This window comes from Lissotriton vulgaris, chromosome 2_1 (assembly GCF_964263255.1).
Source record: "Lissotriton vulgaris chromosome 2_1, aLisVul1.2, whole genome shotgun sequence".
Classification (NCBI taxonomy): domain Eukaryota; kingdom Metazoa; phylum Chordata; class Amphibia; order Caudata; family Salamandridae; genus Lissotriton; species Lissotriton vulgaris.
In genome coordinates this window covers 380,175,142-380,200,785 of record NC_141687.1, presented here as the reverse complement: position 1 = coordinate 380,200,785, position 25,644 = coordinate 380,175,142, and the positions used below count along the sequence as shown (strand labels likewise).

At 47.6% G+C, this 25,644-nt stretch overlaps 1 protein-coding gene across 4 annotated transcripts in view; it reads left to right on the top strand.

Moving 5' to 3' along the window:
- SERPINF2 (serpin family F member 2) overlaps positions 1–25,644 on the top strand; it is a 301,526-nt gene that overhangs the window by 101,683 nt on the left and 174,199 nt on the right. For 3 of the 4 annotated variants that reach the window (XM_086955199.1, XM_086955198.1, XM_086955200.1), the window contains exon 4: positions 25,157–25,228. The exons of the other annotated variant lie outside the window; for it this stretch is intronic. In XM_086955199.1, coding sequence (XP_086811325.1) covers positions 25,157–25,228 — 72 coding nt within the window. The remainder of the gene's footprint in view (positions 1–25,156; positions 25,229–25,644) is intronic. 4 annotated transcript variants of the gene reach the window in all.

Below are 25,644 nucleotides of genomic sequence, written 5' to 3'. Positions count from 1 at the left end.
CAAAAGGGTCTGCAACTCTCTAATTGAAAATTTAGTTGAATTTTCCCAACCAGAATATTCTTCCAAATCAGCGAAGGAAGGAGCATTTAATTTTTTAGAAGTAGCCAATCCAAAGCATGTTGTCTGTGAGATAGTAGAATTCAAAAAACAACATATGATTTGGGATGAGACATGCATGGTGCAAAGCCTCAGTGCCTCGTACCTGCCAACTTTTAGAACCCCAAACTGATTTAAGGTCAAGTGTTTCCTTCCACAACTCGTAGCCACCAACAGCTAGCTGGTCTAGAAAGGACTTTGAATACAATAACTGTCATTTTAAAATAAAAGGAAGCGGGATTGGACTGATTAAAGTCAGTAAAATAAGTGTAGTTTTTCAAAAATGTTTTCGAGCTGCCTCTTAAAGGAGCCGGGCAATGTTCCCACTGGGTATAATTCACAGTACTTCTCCTAGAATGAGTTTTATGTAAGTAGTGATTGCCAAAATGTTGGAAACAAAACAAATCACCATAATTAGCAGATTCTAAATATAAATCCTCAGCATCAAAGGCAGCATAATATTTCAAATCAGCAAACAAAGCTTCTACGGCCTGAACATCCCAATCATCAGAACGTATGTTTTGTTGAACCACATCCCCATGTTAAATCTAAGCACATTAAGAACATTAATAACTTCAGTCGGGCCATGAATTTGAACTTTAACTGCATCCCAGACTATTCCATCAAGGACAGGCCACGCGGTGATGTTAACAAAGGCCAAGTCTCTTTTCAATCTGTGGGCTGAATGTGATGAGGAGTGGGGAGCCAATGTTCCATTCAGATGTCTAATGCATGTTCTCTCCTCGATATAATGTCCATTGATGAATCGGAAAAAATAAAACACAAAACCAATTGACATAAAAAGATAGAAAGCAAAAACCCCCAGCCAAATATAAGTCCAAGGGGGTATCAAAACATTTTTTTTAAACAAAGTCGCGTAGGCCCTTAGCCTCGTGGGCTTCCCTGAAGTATGTGAAATAGTGTCAAATGAAAATCGGGACTCTGTGGCTAAACGAGTTTGTAAATCAGGCATCGATAAGTCAGTTGGTTAGGTGTAGTCTATCATCAAGGCGAGTACCAGGCAAAGCACTCAATAAAGGACTTGAAACTGCAGGCATCTCAAGGGCCACCTCCGGGGCACTATCCGAAGCAGAGGCCAATACAGAATTTCTCACCATCAAAGGACATGAGTCTGCTGGTGTCATGCTAAAAAGAATCGGCCACTCTGTGTATTTTGACATTGTCAATGGAGATACACCTGTTCTCTTTAGGACCTGGAAGTGGTGGTAAAATGGCTGTTCTTGTGCCCTTCACACCAAGCACGGGAACCGGAGCACGGTATGAGACACCAAATTCCTTCTTGTTATCGATCTTCTCTCGAACCAGTTCTCCAACTTGGGGTAGCCAGCCAACTACCGGGATCTGCAACGCATCATCCGAGGTGTAGGGCAAATGTTCCTTTGCAAGACTGTCTCTCGTCTCTTGTAGAGTCTGTAAGACATTGCAATGTTCATCTACGTCAAAGGAGGCAGCCGAACCAACCGTGTCTAGACAGTCAAGGTCCGGGACATACATCTTGATACCAAAGAGCATTTCGTATGGGGTCCGCCCACCCAGAGACCTTCTAGGGAGATTATTAAGAGCACGCTGCACGTCATTAAGATGGGCCAGCCAGTCTCTGACAGTGCCTATAACTCGAGCTGTCAGTGATTGCTTTAAGTCACGGTTCATTCGTTCCACAACACTATTACCCCCAAGTCGGTATGGAGACGAAAACTTGATTTGGACCCCCATCGAAGCCATGGCATCCCTATACGCCTTAGAGGCGAAAGCAGGACCCTGATCCGAATGGAAGGTACCACAGGCAAAAATCCCTACAAAGACACGCAAATCCCTGATGACAGTCCGTGTATCAGTGCTGCGATGAGGCCAGACCCATACAAAGCTTGTGCATGAATCAACTGCTACTAAGATGTACTTATACGCAGTATCTGAAGAAAAAGTACCGCAGTGATCTAAATAAACACAACCTAATGGCTTATTAGAAATGAACTACTGTGTTTGGGGGGGACGCGTAGGAGTTGAAGGCTTAATCTGCTGGCAAATGTCACATTGAAGGACATAGTCACGCGTCTGTTTGTACAGTCCCCGCCACCAAAAACGTTGTTGTAATTGAGACACAGTGGCTGAAACGCCCGCATGCGCAGACGCAACACCTTCATGGGCTGCTGTGATCAGTGTATTTCTGCGATCTAAGTTGGGAATCAACCTCTCCCCAACTTCAGGAATTTTCACACAAGGAACCTTATAGGGACTTAAGTGGTATCTGTACTTCGAAGGGAACTCCGTAGGATATTTACCTCTCTTCTCAGTGGCAGAAACAGCCGCCAAGATATTATCATCAATCTTACTTTTGGACCGTGTGATTGCTGCAACTAAATATGTTGATACTGCTGATTTCGCTGCTTCATCAGCAAGAGAGTGGCCAACAGCGTGGACTCCAATGCGCTAGTGACCGAGAGTATGAATTACAAACACGAGTGGCAACTGCTCTTTAAGCTCAGCCACTCGGACCCAGATCATTTTATGTTTTATTGTGCTACCCTTGGAATCACGAAAATCATTCTGAATCCAAAAGAACAAGTTCTCATTGTAAGACTGGACACAGTAGTAAGAATCACTTACTATAAGTGTTGTCACACTAGGATCAGCGTACTCCAATGCAAGCATCAGAGCATGAAGCTCTGCCAATTGTGTGGTGCAGTCCCCTAGAGTTTGTGTGTGCACGACCCTGGACTTGAACTCATCGTTCACCATGGCACCTACCACAATGGCACAAACGGAAACGTAGGCGTGTTTAGAACCATGCGCAACCTGCGCCGAACCATCAGTGTATATGATGCAATGGAAATCGTCCAAAGGCCGCATAGCCAAAGGTGCAGGATGAACAAACTCATATTGCAAAAACTCCTACGACCTTAAGGAGGCATCAAAAATGAACGTGACATCCGGAGACGTCAATGAAGCAGCCCATTGTATCTACCGAGGGTGCAAAGCTTTAGAATTAGGTACACTGGCTTTCCTAACTGCCTCCAAATCAGGACACGGGGTAACCACCAACATGCGTTTTCCCTGTGACAGAGCGCGTTCCTTGAGAATCGTCATCTGTACAGCCGTCAAAACCTTCTCCACAGTAGAAAATTGCATTTCAGCCGAAGTGTACAAGTTTGACTTGTAAGCAATAGGTACTGTATCTCCTTCATTAAAAGTAAGGTATGTGAAACCCACCGTCCCAGGGATGATTCTTATCACCAGGTTGGTGCGATTATTATGAGTCAATAAGTATTTAGAAGCGAGCAGATCAGCCTGCAAAGATTGGATTATAGCCAAGACCAAACTAGCAGAGCTCAACAAAGAAATTTCTGAACATAAAGACTTCCTAATGAAACAAAAAGTTGCTAAGTTGAAGAAGGATATCGATCGCTTCTCCAAAGAGAAGGCTTATCCCTATCTTAAGGACGATTTTGTTCCTCCAGGGACAGAATACCTCTCCGACTCAAGCACCACCTCATCTAGACGAGGATCTAATAGTGACAGCAATTCGAGCGGGGATGAGTGGCAACCAGGACCCCGCAAGGGGAATAGAGGGTCTAGACGGGGTCAACTCTTCTATCCACATCCCCCCTACCAGGGGCCACCAATGTGGCAATTTCCACATTTCCAACATCCCATGACACCTTTTGTACCCCAGTACCCCCCTCAATTCGCCCCACATGGCATTAACCAGCAGCCTTTTTTAGACAGAGGTTGGGGCAGAGGGCGCGGGCGCAGGCGAGGAAACGCTCCAGAGAAGAGGGTACAGTGGGAAGATACACAAGCCCAAGGAATGGAAACCAGGAGCAAGACAGGACGGAAGTAAGTCTGGTAGTGAATCTCTCATCATGCCAACTTACGGTACCTGAGGAAAAGGTCCTCCAGAAAGGACTGGGTTTTGTCCCCACCCCTAAAATAGACAATTTTGAGCTAAACTGCGAAATTCTGAAAATTTTCAGGAAGATCAGATTAAGATCTTTCTTTGATGGAAGACCATTCAAGACACCTACAGACTCAGGCCTTCACGCCACACAGCGGGATGGTTCCAAATGAAATCCTGACGTTTGAGCAGGCCGTGCTGAAGGACATTGGAGCATTGAGACCTGTCCAGAGGCATCACAATCTTTCCAAAACGGAAATGCAGCTGATGAATTCCCTGGTCAACGATGGGACTATCACCATTAAACAGGCAGACAAGGGTGGGGCGACAGTAATAATGGACACCACAGATTATGAAACAGAGTGTCTAAGACAACTAGGGGATAGACGCTACTATACCCCCATTCCATATAACCCAACCGAACGACTTAAGACCACAATCACAGGAATTGTTGAATCTGCAGAATGTCAGGAATGGATCTCTAAGAAAGAGGCTGAGTTCCTTGTGAAAAAAGACACGAGAGTGCCCTACTTCTACACCCTGCCCAAAATTCACAAGGGGACCACCCCAGTACCTGAACGCCCAATTGTATCGGGCATTGGTTCTGTATTAGAGCCTCTTTCGCAATTTTGCGACCATTTCCTACAACCTCTAGTGAAGAGAATCCCGTCCTATGTCCAAGACACCAAGGACGTTCGTCTCCTTGACAACCTACAAGAAGACGTTCAAATTGACTTTCTGATCACCCTTGACGTGGAGGCCCTCTATACAAACATCCCACAGAGGGCCATACTCTGGGTGATTGAGAGAATCCTCAACACTGAAGAATGGACCTCTCCCACACCACCCTCCTTTATCATGGAGTGTGCAAACCTTGCCCTGACTGAGAATTTCTTCGAATTCAAAGGGCAACATTACCATCAAACCCAGGGAACTTCTATGGGTAGTACTTTTGCCCCCTCGGTGGCCTGCCTCTACATGGCCGACTTTGAGGAGAATCACATCAATGGACTAATGAACCCCTACCATTCTAACATCCAACTTTGGAGGCGGTTCATTGATGACATCCTCATACTCTGGAAACGGACTGAAGATCTCTACATAGAGTTCTTCAACTGGTTGAATACCCTGAACAACTACCTTACCTTTACCATCACTGCCTCCAACTCCAAGATAGCGTTCCTGGACCTGACCATCAGACTAGAGGGGGGCAAGATTGATACCACCATGTATCGGAAGCCAACGGACCGGAACAGTCTACTCCTGTTTACGAGCCACCACCCTAGAGCTTTGAGGCTGAACCTTCCTTTTGGCCAGTTTCTGCGGGTTAGGCGCAACTGTACCAACCTCACAGATTATAATACTGAGTCTAACATCCTATCTCGTAATCTGAAAGAGAGAGGTTATCCATCCAGGGAGATCTATAAGGCACGAAAACGGGCACAGAACAACCACAGAGGAGCCCTCTTCGAGTATAATACTCCAACTCCACAAGACAATGATCTCTTGACCTGTGTAACTACTTTCTCACCAGTCTCTAATGAAATCAAGAAAATCATAAAGAGACACTGGCAGATTCTCAACACAGGAGACCTCAACCTTGCGATCCCCAGGTTTGCCTTTAAAAGGTCTAAAAATGTCAAGGACATCTTAGTGCACACCAGGCCTAAACAAGTTGAAACCCACAGGCAAAACATACTCTGGCAACTCCCACCAGTAAAGGGACACTATCCCTGCGGCTCCTGTAGTGTATGCCCCTTTACTAGTATTACGAAGTCCATTCAACTAATCGAGGCATTCCTGTGGGAACTCCGATGCCACACCAACTGCAATACTCCAAATTGCATCTACTTGCTCAGATGCCCATGTGATCTTCAATACGTGGGCATGACCACTCGCCCTATCAAGATCTGCATCTCAGAACACAGAAGCAGCTTTCGTTGCAAAAAAACAAATACTAAAAGGTGTAGGCACTTTGTAGACCTAAACCACACTGCTGACTCACTGAGATGGCTCATCCTTGAGACACCAAGTAACAAATCCAAACAGAACCTATTCCAGAAGGAACAGAGGTGGATACATTGGTTATCCTCAGACAGGCGGGGATTTAATGAAGACCTCCCGTGGAGTGCACTATAACAACTACCACTATATTAGTAAAACACACCATTAGGAGGTTGCCCACATGACCCTGCCTGGCTTGGACTATATGAATATTTGGTAACAGATATGTACAAATATGCTTCTGAATTAGTGAGAGTATAAATATAACTCCCATTTGATTAAACTCACATCTTTACCATCCTTGCCCTACATTGGTTTTAATGAGTATGGGTCCCTTCCAAGATGGCCGCGTGTTAACGCTGGTTCCCACATGACACTCAGGGCAAGACTACTCCGAGCAATGACCACGCCCCCAACAACCATTTAACAGATCCCCACCCGAGAACTCGGTACTTTCCGGATCCCGGTAGAGATGGGTAGGCAGACCACGACCTGACCAAGGCAGCAAGAAGTGAATATGCTACTTACCAGTATGCATCTGTTCTTGGCATGTAGGGCTGCTAACATTCACATCTAGTGCATAGATCGCTGCCTAGTGTTGGGTCCGGATGATTGCACCTTGTTGTCCTGGAAGAGTCTTCGAAGTATCACGAGATAGGTGGCTCCTCCCCTGGACTACAGTGCGCATGGGCATCGACTCCATCCCCAGATTGTTTTTAGCCATTGTGTCAGAGATGGAGTGAAATAGCGTAAATGATGTCCATGCTAATGAATGAATGCAAGAATGGTCTGCAGCCGCTACGGGTGCCGGGGAGGAGGGCGGGCGATGTGAATGTTAGCAGCCCTACATGCCAAGAACAGATGCATACTGGTAAGTAGCATATTCAGTTCGAGGCATGTGGGCTGCTAAATTCACATCTAGTGCATAGAACACATAGCAGTTCCTCCATTAGCGGCGGCCGCCGCCCGTGCCGGCTGCAGAAGTTTGAAAAAGAGATTTAAGAACAGCCTGTCCTACAGCTGCCTGCTGTTTAGAATGCACATCCACGCAATAATGTTTAGTAAACGTGTGTGGTGTAATCCATGTGGCTGCTCTACAAATATCCTCCAAAGGAATATTACCCAGGAAAGCCATGGAGGCCCCCAACTTGCGTGTCGAGTGGGCCCTGGGGGGAACCGTTAAGGTGCGCTTAGCCTTGTGGTAGCAAATCTGAATACACTTAACGATCCACCTGGCTATTCCAGCTTTGGAAATGGGGTTGCCTTTGTGCTGGGCTGAAAAGGCAACAAACAATTGTTGTGTTTTCCTAAAGTGTTTGGTCCTGTCAATGTAGTACATTAACGCTCGTTTGACATCAAGCGTGTGAAGCATCCTCTCTGCCACGGTTTCGGGGTTCTGAAAGAATGTGGGCAGTTCAATGGTCTGATTAACATGAAACCGTGACACCACTTTAGGGAGAAACTTAGGATTAGTGCGCAGCACCACCCTATTAGGATGAATCTGAATGAATGGCTCTTGTACTGTGAGCGCCTGTAGCTCACTGACGCGCCGTAGAGACGTGAAGGCTACTTTCCATGTGAGGAATTGAATCTCACAGGAATGTAGGGGCTCAAACGGTGCTCCCATTAATCTGGTGAGGACCATATTGAGGTTCCACACAGGAGCTGGTGGGGTCCTGGGGGGGATGACTCGTTTCAGCCCTTCAAGGAAAGCTTTAATGGCAGGCACCCTAAAACAGAGAGGTGCTGCCTGTTCTGGAGATAAGCCGCTATGGCGGATAAGTGTATCCGAATGGAAGCATACGCCAGATTACATTTGTAAAGATGTAACAAATAGCAGATGATATTAGGAATGGATGCATCTAGCGGGTTGATATGATGGTCTGTACAGTAAATGACAAACCTCTTCCATTTTGCTGCATAGCAAGCTCTGGTAGTGGGCCTTCTTGCCTCCCGGATAATGTCCATGCATTCCGGAGGCAAATCAAGGTAGCCAAACTCTAGGACTTCAGGAGCCAGATCGCCAGGTTGAGCTGTTGCGGATCCGGGTGCTGAATGTCGCCATGGTTCTGCGTCAAGAGCCTGGGTGTGAGGCTTAGTCTTTGATGCGGTACCACGGAGAGCTCCAGGAATGTGGTGTACCATGGTTGGCGTGCCCACGTTGGAGCAACCAGGATGAGTGTCATCGAGTGTTGCAGCAGCTTCCTTGCCACCAGCGGTATGAGAGGTGCTGGGGGAAAAGCGTACGCAAATTTGCCTGACCAGTTCATCCATATCGCATTGCCCTGCGACTGAGGGTGTGGGAACCTGGCGGCGAAGCTTGGGCATTTTGCGTTCTCCCTTGTGGCAAACAGCTCTATCTCTGTATGACCCCACTGCTGGAAGTACGGGTGGAGTACTGATGGATGTATCTCCCACTCGTGCAGTTGGTGGCTGTACCTGCTGAGCAGATCCGCCATCTGATTGTCCTTGCCTGGGAGGTGTTCCGCCATGAGGAAGATGTTCCTCTGAATGGCCCACTTCCACATGCTCTGAGCCAGATGAGACAGCTGTGGAGAGTGTGTTCCTCCTTGCTTCTGGATATAGTACATTGCCGTCATGTTGTCCGTCCGGATCAACACGACCTTGTTGCACAGATGTACTTTGAATGACTTCAGTGCCATGAAGATCGCCATCAGCTCCAGGTAGTTGATGTGCATCCTCTTCTGTTGTGTCGACCATAGTCCCTGCACCGTGTAATGGAGTACATGCGCTCCCCATCCCTGGAGAGACGCGTCCGTCGTCAGGATAATCTGTGGCACAGGCTCTTGGAACGGTCGGCCCTTGCAAAGGTTGTGTGGAGTCCACCAATGCAGAGAGTTGTATGCCCGACCGGTCACCAACACTAGGTCTTTCAACTGTCCTTGAGCCTGAGTCCACTGGTGTGCCAAGCACTCCTGGAGAGGACGCATATGTAACCTCGCGTGCGGGACTATGAAGATGCAGGAGGCCATCATGCCTATCAACTGCATAAACACTCTCGCTGGGAGTGAGTGTTGCGGCCTGAACTTTTGAATGAGCGACTGGATACTGGTGATCCTCGCTGGATTTGGCTGAGCTGTAGCAGTCAGAGTATTGATTGTCGCGCCCAAGTACTGCCTCACATGGGCAGGTTGAAAATGCGACTTCGGATAGTTGAGCGAAAACCCCAGACTGTGAAGAATGTGAATAGTGCTGGACATGTCCGCGGCGCACTGCCGTGCTGACTTGGCCTGAACCAGCCAGTCGTCTAGATAGGGGTAGACATGTATGTTCTGTCTCTGAAGGTGCGCCGCCACGGTCGCCAGACACTTCGTGAACACTCTGGGGGCAGTGGTCACTCCGAAGGGTAGTACCTTGAACTGGTAATGCCTGTTTTGAATGGTGAACCTGAGGTACTTTCTGTGGGATGGATGGAGTGGTATGTGAAAGTAAGCGTCCTTGAGATCCAAGGTTGCGAGGAAGTCCCCCTCTTCTAACAGTGGAAGGACTTGCTGCAACGTCAACATGTGGAAGTGTTCTGAAAGAATATACATGTTGAGCGGGCGTAGGTCCAGGATGGGTCTGAGTGAGCCGTCCTTCTTTGGTATTAAGAAGTACAGGGAATAAACCCCTGTGCCCTGTTCTTCTACTGGCACGAGCTCTATGGCGCCTTTTTGCAGCATCGCAAGAACCTCCTGCTGCAAGAAGTGCAAGTGCTCTGCTGACATAGGACGGTGCCTTGGGGGAATGGTGGGTGGAGCGGACGTTAGCTCCAGACAATAACCGAACTGGATAAGTTTCCTTACCCACCTGTCCGTGGTGATGGATTTCCAGACAGGCAGGAACCGTTGGAGTCTCCCCCCGACAGGTGTTAGATGGTCGGGGGGAAGTGACAGGGAGTCACTGTTTGTTAGCGGCAGAGGAGCGGGAATTGTTGTTGCCTCTGCCTCTGCCCTTGGCGTTGTTTCCTCTGTAACCACCCCTACTCTGTTTAGTGTATGAGGATTGCGCACCACCCTTAGTAAATTGCGCCTGCTGTGCCACGTGTCCTCTGGTAACACCTCGATTGCCTGAGCGACGAAAAGTGCTTCCCCTAAACTGCTGAGACTGAAGTGCACCCCTCGATTTCGCAGTCTCAGTGTCTTTCTTAATCTTTTCAAGTGTGGTGTTCACCTCTGGGCCAAATAGTCTGTCTGGATTAACAGGCTGATTGAGAATAGTCGTTTGTATCTCTGGCTTAAACCCCGAGATGCAGAGCCATGCTTGGCGTCTCAGCATCACACTAGTGTTGATGGATCTTGCTGCCGTATCCGCAAAGTCCAGCGCACACTTAATATGCAGCGTTGGAGATGAGCTTGCCCTCTTGGATGAGCATCTCCGCACCCTCTTTAAACTCATCAGGGAGGTGTTGTAGAAGCTGCTCTAATGTATCGTAGTGTGCCCTGTCGTATCTGGCCAACAGAGTTTGTGTGTTTGAGATGCGCCATATGTTGGCTGCCTGCGCTGCCACCCTTTTCCCTGACGCCTCCAGCACTTTAGACTCTTTGTCCGGGGGAGGAGCTTCACCCGTCGTCTGAGAGTTCGCCCTTTTGCGTGCATTAGAGACCACCAAAGAGTCCAGAGGCAACTGGCCCCAAATGAAAGTTGGGTCCCCAAGTGCCGGCCTGTACTTCTTTTTAATTCTAGGGTTCACCACTCGCGCCCTAGTAGTGTCTTTGAAAATGTCTGTGGCATGTTTCATCATTCCTTTAAGCATAGGAAGTGTTTTTACAGTCTTTTCGGCAGTAGAGAAAGTGTCGAATAGAAAGTCCACCTCTACCGGGTCAGCATGCATCTCTACATTGTGGTTCGCAGCTGCCCTTTCGATTAAGGCATTGAATGCTGTAGAATCTTCTGTTGGAGAAGTTTTAGGCCCATAGGCTTGTGGGTCAGAGATAGGCTGGTGGTCCCCCTGATCCCCTGAGGGCAACCATGAGTCCTGTCGTTCATCAGGGTCAGTGTTCTCAGGGAAGGTATACTGTTCCTCCTGGCCACCCTCTCCACCATCTGAACAAGTGGGTGAAGGTGTTGGACTTCTGGTTGGTTGGTAAATAGGCTCCACCAGTTGAGGGGACCCCGGGAGTGGCTTCTTCTTCTTTAGAGGGATTACAAACGGCTCCAGAGGCTGTGAAGTAATCTTTCTCTTCTTGAGGGTCAGTTTTCCAGTGTCAGCATCGATAAAGTGTTCCGACTCGTCATCCAACAAGGGCTGACGACCAGAACCGCCACTTAGTTGAGTATGCCTCCCTTCGACCGAGTCCCTGGGCACCGACCGAGGCGCAAAAGCCTTCGGCACCACCTTTGGTGGCAAGGTAAAGTGAAGCGGCATCGAGGCTTGCTTCTTCGGTACAACCGGAGTAGTCTCCGAGGGCGTCTTCGGGCCCGACTTGGATTCTTTGTCCCGAATCCGTTTGAGGGAGTCTTGTACCTGCTTCGTAAAAGAAGCGGACGGCTTCGTCGATCCGACTGTCGACTTCGATCCACCCCCTGGGGAAGACTGGAGCGTGGATGACACCTTTCTTGCCGTTGGAGCTGCCGATGCGCCGTCGGCCGAGCTCTCGCCACCGTCTACGGCTCCATGCGTCGCTGTCGATGTCTTCGGATCGACTGACTTTCCTTTTGGTGCCGGGACACCGGGCTTCGGCATGGCGCCCCTCTTGGCATCGCCGACCGGTGTGTCTGCCGACGCGGTGGGCTTGACTTTAGGCGGCACCAAGGCCTTCTTTCAGCTTGGCTGCTCAACCACTTTTGGTACCTTAGCCGCATCAACAGTCTTTTTCGGCCTTAAGGTATCCGAAGATGACGGCGTCGATGACGTAGCAGACGCCTTCGAAGATGACGGCGTCGATGACGTAGCAGACGTCTTCGGTGTCGATGGAGTGGCGTCCATCTTGGTTTTGGTCGAACCCGAAGGTTTCACTTTCGGTTTCGTTTTCGGTAATGGCGGCTCCGCAGAGGTGTCCATAGCCGGGCCGATAGGCGGGGCGGAGGATCGAGGCGTATGGTCGTGGGTAAGGCCTTGTGGCGATCCCGTGACCTGAGCCGTTGTAAAAGTTGGGACGGGGCATAGCTCATCCTCCGAGCTATCTTCCATGGCCCCAAAAGGTTCTCCGTCGTCCCCTACCTCCTCGATGTCTTCCTCGAAGTTGTGGTCCTCGACCGCTTCTCCGTAGTAGGTCTCGACCTCCGCCGATGCCGGCGAAATCTGCAGGTGAAGCTCCTGCTTATCTGCCGCGGGGTCGCCGAAGATGTCCGCTGGCGCCGGAGCCGATCGCTGGGCCTCAAGGCGCGCCACGCGCCGAAGCTTGATGGTCTTCTTCGACCGGAATCTCGAACAGGCCATACAGTTGGCCTCGTCATGGTCCGGCGACAGGCACTTGTTGCACACTGGGTGCACGTCGATGTGTGGGTACTTTGAACCACACACGGGGCAGTACTTGAACGGACTCCGTTCCATCTTATCAACGTCGGGGTCTTGCTGCGTCGACAGGGCCTCGATGATCGAAGAGTCACCGACTCACACGAAATCCCACTCGAAGAGTAGGAATGAACACGAGACCGAACGCGAACAATACCGACGAGTGAGTAAAGCCTTTTGGCCTTAATAAAGTTGTTTTATCGATTCCGAACAGGAGACGTCGAAATCCCATCCGAACCCAATGGCGGAAAAAAACAATCTGGGGATGGAGTCGATGCCCATGCGCACTGTAGTCCAGAGGAGGAGCCACCTATCTCGTGATACTTCGAAGACTCTTCCAGGACAACAAGGTGCAATCATCCGGACCCAACACTAGGCGGCGATCTATGCACTAGATGTGAATTTAGCAGCCCACATGCCTCGAACTAAGTGGGTTCTCGCCCCCTCGCAGTCACCTCACGCGAGTATTGACACGCGATAGCCAGCACCGCGTTAGGCCACACACGCGCGATATTACCCTGACCTGTTAAACTCTAAAAGACAAACAAACAGACGCTGAAACCGGTATGCAATAGCGCGACCGGCAATCCGTCTATCCGTGTAATGGCAACGCGTCCTGCTCTTCATCACGCTGCTCAATGGCGAGGGTTCCGCTCTACCAGCGCGATAGCCAACACTGCGCTAAGCCACACACGTGCAATATTACCCTGACCTGTTGGAATTCCAAAAGACAAACTAACAGACGCCGAGACCGGTATGCGATAGCACGACCGGCAATCCGTCTATCCGTATAGTGGCAACGCTGCTCAATGGCGAAGGTTCCGCTCTACCAGCTCTATCGTGCATTCACCCCTTGAGGCATTGTACGCATTACTTGATACTCTCCCCTTATCTGGCCCAATTCATACGGGATTTTGACACCCGATACGGGCACGGGAGAAAACAGTAATCTGGTTGAGACTGCCCCTAGCACTCTGACATAGTCCTGCCGGGTGTATTTTATGAGGCACTTTTATAACAACACGCGATGGGCACTGAGAGGGAACACTCACCTTCCAATTTAAATCTAATATTTCTTTCCAGTTAAGGCCACCCACAAACCCGAATTGGCACAGGGAATGCCCTCTGTCGAGTGGGGCTTTTTGACACACGACTGAAGCGCCTTAAGCACCCTTAGCCAACTAAAGATGGGGGTCAACCAGAGCCTATATCGCTCCAACTACAGGCATGAAAAGGGTTATCCATAATGCCAACCCATGATTTATTCACTTTGGGGAACCCTCCCAATAAACGCGTGAAGCTTTACCTTGTGTGTGTTAAATATCCAAACATTGGAATCAACCATCTAACAGGGAGCGTCGTCACTAAGCTATACACAGCGAATAAACAGTGTTTCTTGTTCATAGCTGGCCACCTACTCCCCATTCCAACACCAGCAGGCGACTGTTTGAAAAAAGAAGTAAGAAAAGTGATTCATTCAGACTGCCATTGTGCTTGTTCCCTTTAAGCCTTAAACCCCTATGGTTCTTTCCCCTTGATGTAAAACCTACCGGGTACTGTTGACACCAAGACACCTTGACCTTTAGGTGAGTAAGATGTTACCCTTGCTATAGGTTTTGGACCAAAGACTTTAAAGTAATTGCTGCTGTTTTTAAACTTTACCTTTGGTTTTAATTTACGAATACTGTGTATTGTTGCATTGTGATATAAGTCAATACATACTGGTCACCAATTATCACTAGTATGTCACTACTATTATGTCACTTCACCCACAACAGCACTGCGTGTTCACGGTCACAAAAGGCACTTGTTGTCACTGGACTATGGTAACGATCTCTTTTGTCTCCCTAGGCAAGAGCTGTCCCATACAGGTAGTACAACTATTTATAAACTGACACTAAACTAGGTCATGTCTTATTAGAGATAGATGTAACCATTAGGTTCTGAAGAATCGCAGCCAGTGTGCAAAGGCGAGAAACATGTTGACCTCACGATATGTATTGTAGTCCTGGATCGTGACGTGGAATCCTAATTTCCAGCGATCATAGACTACCCACTGATTTTACTTGAGGCAGGGGACCACCAGAATAAATTGATCTCCGGTACCTTGTGCCACATTTTAATCCACGTATATACACTATCCCTTCCTTTCTGGCCCCTCACCCGCACTTCACCCTTAGGCAGTTGGTAAAAAGATCTCCGCCAAAGAGCCCCTCTTTGAGGTGAGCCCGTTGGGCATTGCACCGCCTGCCCAACGAGGAGCAAACGCCAATGATGAAGCATGACACTCGCAAGGGTGTGTGAGGCCATTAAAACCAACAAATTGGATGCCCAGGGTAGCCCTCCATTGAGCACTACCTTTACCCTCTTTGTGACCATACCTTTTCCCCTCTTCTATTCTTCAGGAACAGCTGAGTCTGTCTTTGCTTGACAGTATAGCCGAGTGCTCAGGCAGCCAGTTTGATTTAGTAAAATTTGGTTGTATCAAAGCATACAAGGGCTTGATTCGCTGGGCATATTCAGGTATGTATGTCTTCCTGAAATTCAAAAATCCCAGCAAAGACTAATTTTTCAGGGTTGTCGGAGCGCGCAATTGTGCGCATTTCTCCAAGAAGTGAGGAGCTAATCCTCGACCTTCATTGTTGAGCTCGTAGCCCAGGAACAACACTGTGTACTCTGCAGTGTGCGATTTTGCAAAGTTGAATTTGTAACCGAAGTCCGCAAAGCTACAAATTAAGCGGTCAACTCAACACAGATGCTCCCACAGTTCATAATCTGTGAGATAAATGTCATCCACATATGAACAAGCATCTGGGTCCACTCTCTCTAAGAGAGATACTATGCGGGCAGCAAACACTCCAGGACTATTTGTAGCCCATCGGTAAACGTTTGAAATGTTTTTGGACACCGCCGCAAGTAAAGGAGGTCCATTGGAGAAGTGTGGCTCACTGGTTAGAGGAGGCAGACCTGGAAGCAGAGGTCAGCCCGGGACCAGGGTTCAATTCCCGGCTCGGCGGGGTCTTGAGTCCTAAAATGTCTATGGACTCGACAATTCTCGCTCCGGTGCCTACTCGATTCACGGGTTCACACTCTGCGACTCTGGGCAATAGCTTGCTTAATCTCCACAACGGCCCCTCGCGGTGGGATGCCTGGCTTTCACCTTGTGGATACCCTGCCGGGGCTATCTCACAGGGGAATACCAGGACGGGTTCCCTAAGCAAGCGCTTAGATACCGGGTTGGTGATTTGCACTAAATAAATACATGTACATTTACATTTACATTGGGAACTCAGTCAATCCAAATGGTGGGCATAAAAACCGTTGGAAATGTCAAGCGTGGTTTAAAACCGCTTAAGCACGAGACTATCCACTAAAGCAGAGCCGTGAGTATTCTGTACTGCACAGGTACGGGAATGCGAGTTTAAATGCCGGTAATCCAATACCAAACGATACGAACCGTCAGGTTTGGTCACAGTAAAAAGAGGGTTATTCATTGGTGACACACAAGTTTCAATCACACCTTGATATTCCAATTGTTCAAGGATTTCCGCAACGGAAGCCTTCGCTTCGCGCTTTATGGGATATTGAGTTTGAGGCTGAGGCATGAACTGCAAAGGAATTTCGTGGTGTGGGGAAAATGTATACCATCCACAGTGTGTACGGTACAGAGCCGGCGCAAGGGCTTTAGCCCACTCTTCTGCAAAATTCAGCGCATGCTCCTTCGAGACAGTGTGCACGAAACTAGGGAGGATTACCTCCTCCCCTCACTGAGCTGTGAGTACAAAAGGTGGGGGCCAGTCAGCCTCCGCTAACAAAATGTCATAGGTAGTCGTAAGATTCTCCTAAAATACCCCTTCTATGGTACGTTGAATGTCCCCTTCAATGAATAAGACTATTTCATAGAGTCTGTCAGGGGGAGCTACTCTAGTGTCAGCTGTCTCCACAACAACATAACGGTCAGTCGCTGTCACCTTCAGTAGTGGACGCAGGGCCTCTCGCACTATGGTAATCTCCGCCGCGCTGTCCAACAAGGTTAGAGCCCATGTCAGATTCCGAAGCTGGGTTCTCACTATCTGTGGCATATCTGTGTGCTGTTAAAGCAGCGACTTTCTTTTTCTGAAACTGGGGTCTCTTCGGTGTAGAATCGTCCTGCTTGCCTTTACCGTCTTTCTAGCGGGGCTGGTCACGTCCTTGTTGACTACCCCGACCCCTGCCGCCTCCTCCACCACCGGACGAAAAAGCTGATGACTCTTGAAAAGAACAAGGAGAGCGTTGGTCAGAAACCTGAAAATGATCAGGTGATTCTATCATCGCACAAGTCATAAACACATTCTGTGGGCGCAGGCAATGGAGACGCAGGACGAGACTCCTGTTTCTGTTGTTGTTGTTGTTTTCCCTGTTTCTGTTTTTTAGGCCAATTTTGTTTTTTGGACTTGGGCTGGTCGTCGGTCTTCGACTTCTGCCCTTGGAGTTGTTTTTTCTCTTTAGTACAAAAAGGCTTGAGACCCCTACTATTTGGGCCCACAGTTTTATAAGCCGCCACAATAATCCTCGGGAACTGCTGGGGTTTTTCGGCATCGGGAATCGCCTGCAAAGCATTGGCAACCTGAAAGTTCACCGCATCCCCCTTGACATTAGCAAGAACGAGATCGGAAACCACATCAAAGGCACCACAGAGACGCATACCCAATTCAACCGCAGCCTCTGGTCCGTGTTCATCTTGAACACGTTTAAGGACCGTCTGCAGGACAGTCATAGACGGAGTGCTGTAACACCTCGTGTAGACCGCCGCAAATGTCTTTCCCCAGGTCTGACAGTCACCGACTTCGGGGGTCAAGTCCTTTGGTAAGCTAATTGTCAGAATCCTGTGTTTCTCACCAGGAGACGTGTTAGGAAATACTGCCTGCAGTTGGTCAAACTTCTCGGCAAGCCAGACAGGAAAATCATCCTTTTCTTGGGGGCGTTTGCCCATCACAGCGTTGACCAAAGCGGGACTGAGCTTCATTCCACCCTGTCCGGCAGGAAGCGCCGCACCACCCGGGGCCCCGCCCGGGAGATTCCGGGTAATGTATTGCACTAACGACCTAATCGCGCTAATTGCAACCACATGTAGTCGTCTTAACTCAGCCACGTTACATGCTCCGTGCTGAGGATGAGGCGTAAATCCAGCCAAAACAGGGCCAAGTTGCACAAGGAATGGACAAAGAGCTGTTAATGAATGGGGTAGGGCCCCATTAAACCAAACTCGATGCTGCCAAGTATCAATAGGAATCTCCTGTGCCCTATATGGTGCATATTCTGCAGGCACAGCCATGGGTGTGTACGGTTCGAACACACGAGTATCTGCATTCATAGCTGGGAAGGTCACCCATGAGTAGAAAATCTCATACGGGTAAGCCACCTCTGCAGTCACTACCATGATCACGGCCATACCATCCTCGGGGACATTATAATTCTGCAAATGATTGCGCATCGTAATGAGGCTATGTTGTGCAATGTCCACCGCAACCATAGTGACACAGAAAGAAAGATAGGTACAAAGGATACTTTGTAGCACAACTGGGTAGTAACTCAATGAAACCGTTTTAGAAAGATTCAAGCTTGAAAGGACCTATACGAATACAGGTAGGTTTGTCCGACACCACCGTTAACAGGAAACAACAGTGAAGGGGTTAAGGACTGAATGATGTACTACTCAAGTATCATGCAATAAGACCACCAACGATTGGGCGCCATGTCGCAGGGATTCCGTGCTCAAACAGAACTGTGCATGGAGGCTTGGAACCTCAGTGAATTAGGGTGTGCCAAAACTCACCTTAGTACCCAAAAATCCCCTACCAGACTAGCTACAGTGTCTCATTGGTTATCACAAACTCCCAATGCTTAGACAAACCAGAACATGGACTTAGTACACCTCAGGTAACGTGGAACACGTGAACACTCTTTCGTTATACAATCATTTCAATCCAGAACAAGGAGCAAAAGAGGACACGTGCATATTTGAAATGTTTATTCACTAATGCAGTGTTCTCAAACGCAGTATCTTAGCTAATACAAGCAAACATATTATAAGAAACAAAGTAATCAGCATAGTCACTAGTCCATAGAACACAAACGGTGAAAGCATGGTATTATGCTAAAATGAACAGGGTTTAACAAAACCTAATTCTCACCCTCCCTAGCCAGTATATTATATTATATCTAAGAAGGTCTCTTTGGGTTTTAGCAGGGCGGGCCCATACCTCAAGATTCTAGTGGTAAGGGATCACATCATCTTCCACCAGCTCTCTGCATGCGAAGCACCATCAAGTGTGTTTGTTATGCTCTTGTGCAAAGCAATATAAAACGCGCCTAAAGCCAGAACTTGGTTGCAGCTGCATGTATGTTATGTCTAGGAACGTGCGAAGATCAGTGCTCACAACAACCACTGTGTTGAGATATCCTTGAAGGTTTCTGCACTCACTGTACAGACACAGCTCGCCAGGCAAGGCTGATATCAGAGTAACAACATATTTTTCTTGCATGAATCAAAAACATTCTACTAGGCTCAAAGCTAAAGCAACAGCTATGTGTCGTGTGCAAAAGCAGCAGAGAGGTAAAATGGCATTTAAACTCCTGGGAAGCTCATGCTAACTTAACACAGCATACAGGCTATATATATCTATATGACACCAGCTCAGCAGCATTCCAAACTGCCCGGTAGCCAGTCCGGCCCTGGTCAGGCTGTGTCTTCAGGAAGGGGTCGTTTGGGTCCCAGCCCTGCACAGTCCGACATCCTTCTCTGGTCTGATGCCAGCCAGAAGCTTTCACTGGCCCGCAGTGCTGTAGTTAATGGAGGGTTGGGCTCACACTGCTCCGGTTCGCTGACCCCCTCCCTCCCAAGCAGCAGCTCTGTCACTTCCTCCACTCCTGCTCTGCTTACTGGGGCACCCGAGGCAGATCCTGGTGGGTACCCACGCTCTGTGGTACAGTGCCATCCCTCGGTCGGCTCCTCTCTGCAGCCCACAGCCACCACACCAGAAGGCACTGACCAGGCCGCACCTCAACACCGCCGAAGGCAGTAGATACTATTTGTCCCGCTGTCTTGGACATCTTCAGCTGTATGTGCGGGCCCAATTTCACATCAGAACGGGCCCTAGTGCACCAGGATGAGGTAAATAGGGCTCCCTAGCCAGGGCAGTGGAATCAAGAATCCACCATGTTCCGCACCTGGCCAAGCCCCCCAGGTTTTTACATTTTGTTGTGTTACCCAAGCGGATATGATGTGATGTGGCACAACCGCCCAGGCGGCGCCCGGGGAGGCGGGGTAGCTATCTTCTATAGGAAGACCCTGTTAGTTGAAAAGTTACTATCTGAGACAATTGATCTGACGGATGTGATTGGGGTAAAGGTCACTGTGCACGATGTGTGCTGGGTGATCTTGTCAGTTTACCGTCCGCCCAATTCAACTCCACTCTTCAATGATCTATTCTGCCCTATTATATCCGATTTATGTTCCAGATATATGAAAATCCTGGTAACTGGAGATTTCAATTTACATTGGGATAAATCCAACTGGGACCTACCCACACGCCAGCTGGACACTTTAATGTCTGCGGTGGGTTTTAAACAAATTGTAGATGTTCCCACACACGAAAAAGGTCACACTCTTGACCTCGTGTGGACCACAGATGCCAGTCTAACCCTTAAAGACGTAGCCCCTTGCGTCTGGTCTGACCACCACCTGATATCCTGTGAGGCCCGCATTAAAGGCTGTATCACCAGCTGTCCGCCTGGTATCAGGAAAACCCGGAAATGGGCCGAGGTTGATCTAGCATCCCTGACTAAAGCGCTCCCGGTAACATCCCAGGCCACTGATCTGGAACGCAGCTTGGATTGTGAATACTCTGATCTTACCGGGAGCATGACCCGGGCCATTGATCAAATAGTGCCGGTGAGACTACAGCAAATAAAGCGATCCGGTAAAGGAGCTCCTTGGTTTACGCCAGCCTTAAGGGAAACAAAAAGAAAGCTCAGAGCTCTAGAAAGAGTATGGAGGAAAACCAAACAGGACACTGACAGGAAACGCTATAAAGCTTCCCTTCAACAATATAAAAACCTGATGACCCAAGCCAAAGCGGACCACTTCGAGTCCCGCCTAAGTAAGGCAGCGAATATTCAGAAAGAGACCTTTAAAATATTGGCAGAGTTGAGCAAAAAAAACGACAATTCTAGGGCTCCTATTGACTGCAACACCTTTCAGGCCTACTTTTTAGAGAAGGTGAAGCTCATCATCCAGGAGATAAAGATTGGGGTGGGATTAGGGACTGCTATAACATCAGCATCTGAGATCGTGACCGACTGCTCCCTTGAAATATTCCCAGAGATGGATGCATTGATTCTAGAACAGCTGATGAGGAAAATCAAATCTGGTTCCCCAGCTGACCCGTGCCCTCCTGAGATCTTCCGTGTGGCGCGCCCCTTGCTGGAGGAGCGTATCATCTTCCTCCTCAATAGATCTTTAGACACGGGGTACCTACCGGCTGAGCTGAAGGAGGCGCGTGTAAGACCTCTATTGAAAAAGCCTGGATCAGATCCGGCGGTGTTAAAGAACTACAGACCTATTTCCCAGTTGCCCTTCCTTTCAAAAGTTCTTGAGCAGCATATATTAAAGTCCCTGTCCCTCTATTTGGAAACTCATCATCTACTCCACGAGCGACAGGCAGGTTTTCGTGCTCATCACAGCACCGAGTTGGTGATGCTATCGGTGTTGGATGAGCTAAGAGGCATGGCTGACTGCAAGAAACCGAGCGCCCTGATTTTGCTGGACCTATCAGCGGCGTTCGATACTGTCAGCCATGCCTTGCTTTTGGGCAGATTGAGGGACTTTGGGATTAAGGGCCAGGCCTTTCAATGGTTGCAATCATTCCTTACAGGAAGGACCTAAAAGATACAACTGGGGGACGAAACATCTGAGGTGGGGATTTTAGAGTGCGGGGTGCCACAGGGGTCCGCCCTGTCCCCGCTTCTATTTAACCTCTACCTGCAACCATTGATTGCTTCTCTGGCCACTATGGGCTGTAAAGTCTATAACTACGCGGACGACACGCAACTGCTGCTAAGTGTCGATGACACCACGGCCGCGCAACTCCAAGCTCAGAACATCTTGCGGTTCACAGTGCAATGGATGACAGATAATCTGTTAAAAATCAACCCTGACAAGACTGAGGTACTAGTGATTCCATCTACTGCCTCACCTTGGTGTGATCTCTATTGGCCTACAGAGCTGGGCCCGGCTCCAAAACCAAGCTCATCTGTAAAGAGCTTGGGGATCAAACTGGATGATGATCTGTCAATGGCCCCTCAGATCTCTGTGGTTGTGGGAAGTTGCACGAACATCATTAGGCAACTGCGGAAGTTAACTCCTGTCCTCTCACAATCCATGATGCGATCAATAGTAGCGGCCACCATCATCTCCAGAATTGATTACGGGAATGACCTGTACCTTGGCTTACCGAAAACTCTGACCAGTAGACTCCAGGTCATAATGAATGACGCTGCCCGGTTGATTTTCAGATTACCGAGGAGATCTAAAGCTACTCCCCTACTACAAAGCTTGCACTGGCTCCCCATTAAAGAAAGAGTGGAATTTAAGAACTTATGCACTGCCCATAGGGCAATCTATGGCAAAGCCCCAACTTACATCAAAGATCGTCTGCAACTTTATTGCCCTACGAGAACACTTCGATCCTCAGACTCCCAACTTCTGGTCTGCCCCAGTTACAGGCTAGTGACCAAGGGAGGGAGAGCCTTCTCAGTGCTAGTCCCTCAGTTATGGAACAGGTTGCCGGAGGCACTGCGTCGGGAAGGGAACCTACTACGATTCAGGAAGAGCCTAAAAACATTCCTGTTCAGGAAAAGCATGAGCACAGTATAATCCAGCTTCCATCTTGCTAAGTTATTGTTTACTACCATCTTTCCTGGCGCTTAGAGGCCTGCAGGTGATTAGGCGCGCTATAAAACTCCATTAACAATAACAATAACAAAAAATTACATAATGCAGCCTTTCCTTTCACAGTCTGTGTACCCCAAGCAATATTGTCAGATAATTCACTTTACTTTTTCTTCTCTGACTGCAAAGTGAGAGGAGTAAGTAAAAACCAATGGCCATGTTAAAAATATAAGCAGCAGTTTGTCAGAAAACATAGCCTGACAATTGACCTCTGTGTCTTTGAAGTACAGCAAATGTGACAAGATAAATATAGCATTTGAAGACATCTTTATTTATTGCTTGGACTTTCACGATCCACAAAAAAACAGCCTGCGACGTGTCTGACCCACAATTTGGAAAACACTGCTCCAAGACCTTTATTTCAGTGACTAGGTCCGATCACTGGCAAAACTAAGTAGGAGGTTGCATCTTCAGACTAACCTTTTCAAGTGAAGAACAGGAACACAAGTAACCCAAGACCGGTTTTGCCGTGCTCACTGTCCCACTGAAATCAAGCTACCTGGCTGATGAGCTCAGAAGGAGGAAACCGGTCCTAGGTTGCTTGTGTTCAGGTTCAGGGAAGAGCTGGCCTGGCAGTTTGGCCTGGACTGCTCCCATCGGACCAGGGTCAACGCTTATTTGGATATGGCTGGTTCCAATCTGAATGGGCATGGTGAGTGAAAAATTATGGATTGGGATGTGGCCCGAGCAATTGCCAGTGGCTGAGATTAATATAAACATTCCTTCTATCACAGGTACACCACAGCATGGGTCGCATGCTCACTGTGCCACTGGAATCAAGCTATACCTGGCTGATGAGCCTATAATAAGGCTAAAACGGTCCTGGGTTGCTTGTGTTCTGATTCATCGAGGTCCTGGCCTGGCAGTTCTATTCTTTCTACTGCTATTCAAAGATTATGGAGCCCCTGACACTGCTGGGAAAAGAGCCCTTTCAACTATGTAATCAAGAACAACATATCAATAAGTGTTGTTCTGTAGAGAGGGGATAAGCATTAAAAAGTGAAGACATACATAAATCCCTAGTTTTCACAAACCCATTGAAGAGCAAGACTAAACATGATGCAAATATTGTTATACGTATGTGGACTGAGCAGGTAAGAAAGGAAAAACAGCTGAATGCTATATGCTGAACTCTGGGGACACAAGCAGACAATGAATTTTAAAAGGGTGGAGCAGTCTTTCGTTAGAAATTTAGTTGGGTTACCATCTAGCACGCCACTGATCCCTCTTAGATTTGATCTTGGCATGTTGCCAATAGAGGAGATCACTAGTGCTAGACCAATTATGTACTGGAAGAGGTCGTGGTCAGTCCCTGAATTGGTTGCGTACAGAGCGGAATTTTCTGAGATCTTGCCTCTTCTTAAAAACAAAAAGACCCTTGGCTCCAGCATATTAGTGCTGTTAGTACTCGTCTAGGGTTTCCTGAGCTGTGGGAAACCCCTGAGATTTCTTGCCTCAGGATATCCAAGAACGAACTTCTTTCTCAGATACGTATGTCAAACTATCAAACATTAATGAGCTCTGCACCACTGGGTAAGCTGACATCTGAGTTCCTCCTAGTTAAACCAGAACCTAAAGTTGAGGAATTTATGGACATAATTGAACCCCCAGTTGCTCGAAAGCTGTATCTACAGTTAAGGCATGGCACTCTTCCAGTTAGGTCTTTTACATTTAAATGGTCAAATCCCACCAATGAAGTTTGCCCAGCTTGCAGCTACAAAACTGAGAACATAACCCATGTCCTGTTTTTCTGCCCTGCCTATTCTGCAGTTAGGAAACGCTGGCTAACAACCATCTGTAAGAACACTTTACACAGGCTTGTAGGATATTGACATATGATACACATCCTCCCATTGTGTTTGCGGTCTCTCGTTATTTTTATTTAATAGGTGGCGTAGGAGATATACCTTTTTAACTTGATTGCTGTATACACAGTTTTTTAATGTCTTGTACTGTGATAACTCCTAGTTTAATTCTCTTTTTAATATTTTATGATTATTTATTGTTTTATTGACTGTGCTGATGTATTTATATGCACTTTTTATGGTCGCTTGACCGAAATAAAAGTTATCAACAACAACAGCTATATATATTTTCCAATATATCTCAAAGGAGCTCCCAAGATATTTACATTTGGCTATTTACCCTGAAACATGGCGTTCGTATCTGAGGGTTTGATTTGGTCATGTAAATGTTCTACAGCGGACAGGGGCATTGGCTGGAATTTTAACAAATAGGCCTCTTCTGTTTTAATGAGTCAAGAACTATCCCTGCCCTAGCAGTGAAGGTGCATCTTTCAGGCTTCTAGACTGCAATGCTAAACTGCTGTTCCCACCCTCCAGAAAAGAAAATAATTTTCGGAACCTTGCCAGTTTGAAACCAGAGGCATTAGAATTTGGTCAGAATCTTTCAATGGGGTTTCTGTTTTATCACTTCATCGCATTTCCCACCTCTAATGTCACAGAAATTGTATATTCTTTGAACATGGTTTGCACGTCCGTACCCCCTCCCATACACGATATGAGGGTAAGATGACATGATGATGTTCATGATATGATCTCCAACAGAAACAATTGCTTCATTTGGTCAGAGTGTGTTTCTCTGCCATAAAATTGCTTTTTCATTTTAGATAAGTATTTATATTGAAAAATCCAAAAGAAATGCCAATTTCTCACTTTGTGCTTTTCACTCATAGGTGGGAGGAATTACTGAAGTGGAAAAGGTGATACCTCTGACAAAACTGGAGCCAAGTTTACCGCAGAACCAGGTACTTAAGAAGATGGAAACAGAGTGGGTTTAATCATATTTTTGTGATTGGCCCTTTAAAAATGCATCAGCAAGGAGAGAACTAAGCCTTAATCATAGGAAGCTTATTTATTAAGGTTGGGTCAAATATAAATAAATGTAAAATGTCTTAGCTTTCGTAATAGGAAGTTACAGTTATACTAAAGACATGGAGGCAAGGATTATGCTCTACTTAGTCCACTTTATTAAACTCCCCCAGCTTTTAACACTTAATAAACTCACTTTCCCATGAACCAATGGAAAAGGAAACCTTCAACCATTCAAAGAGTACAATGTTCCAAAAGTGTCCATATCTTTCTCTAAGACGCCTCTTTCTTCATGCAATAGTGGCTCAAGAATCCAGTATCTTTAGCCCAGCTTGGAGCAAAAAACGTATGT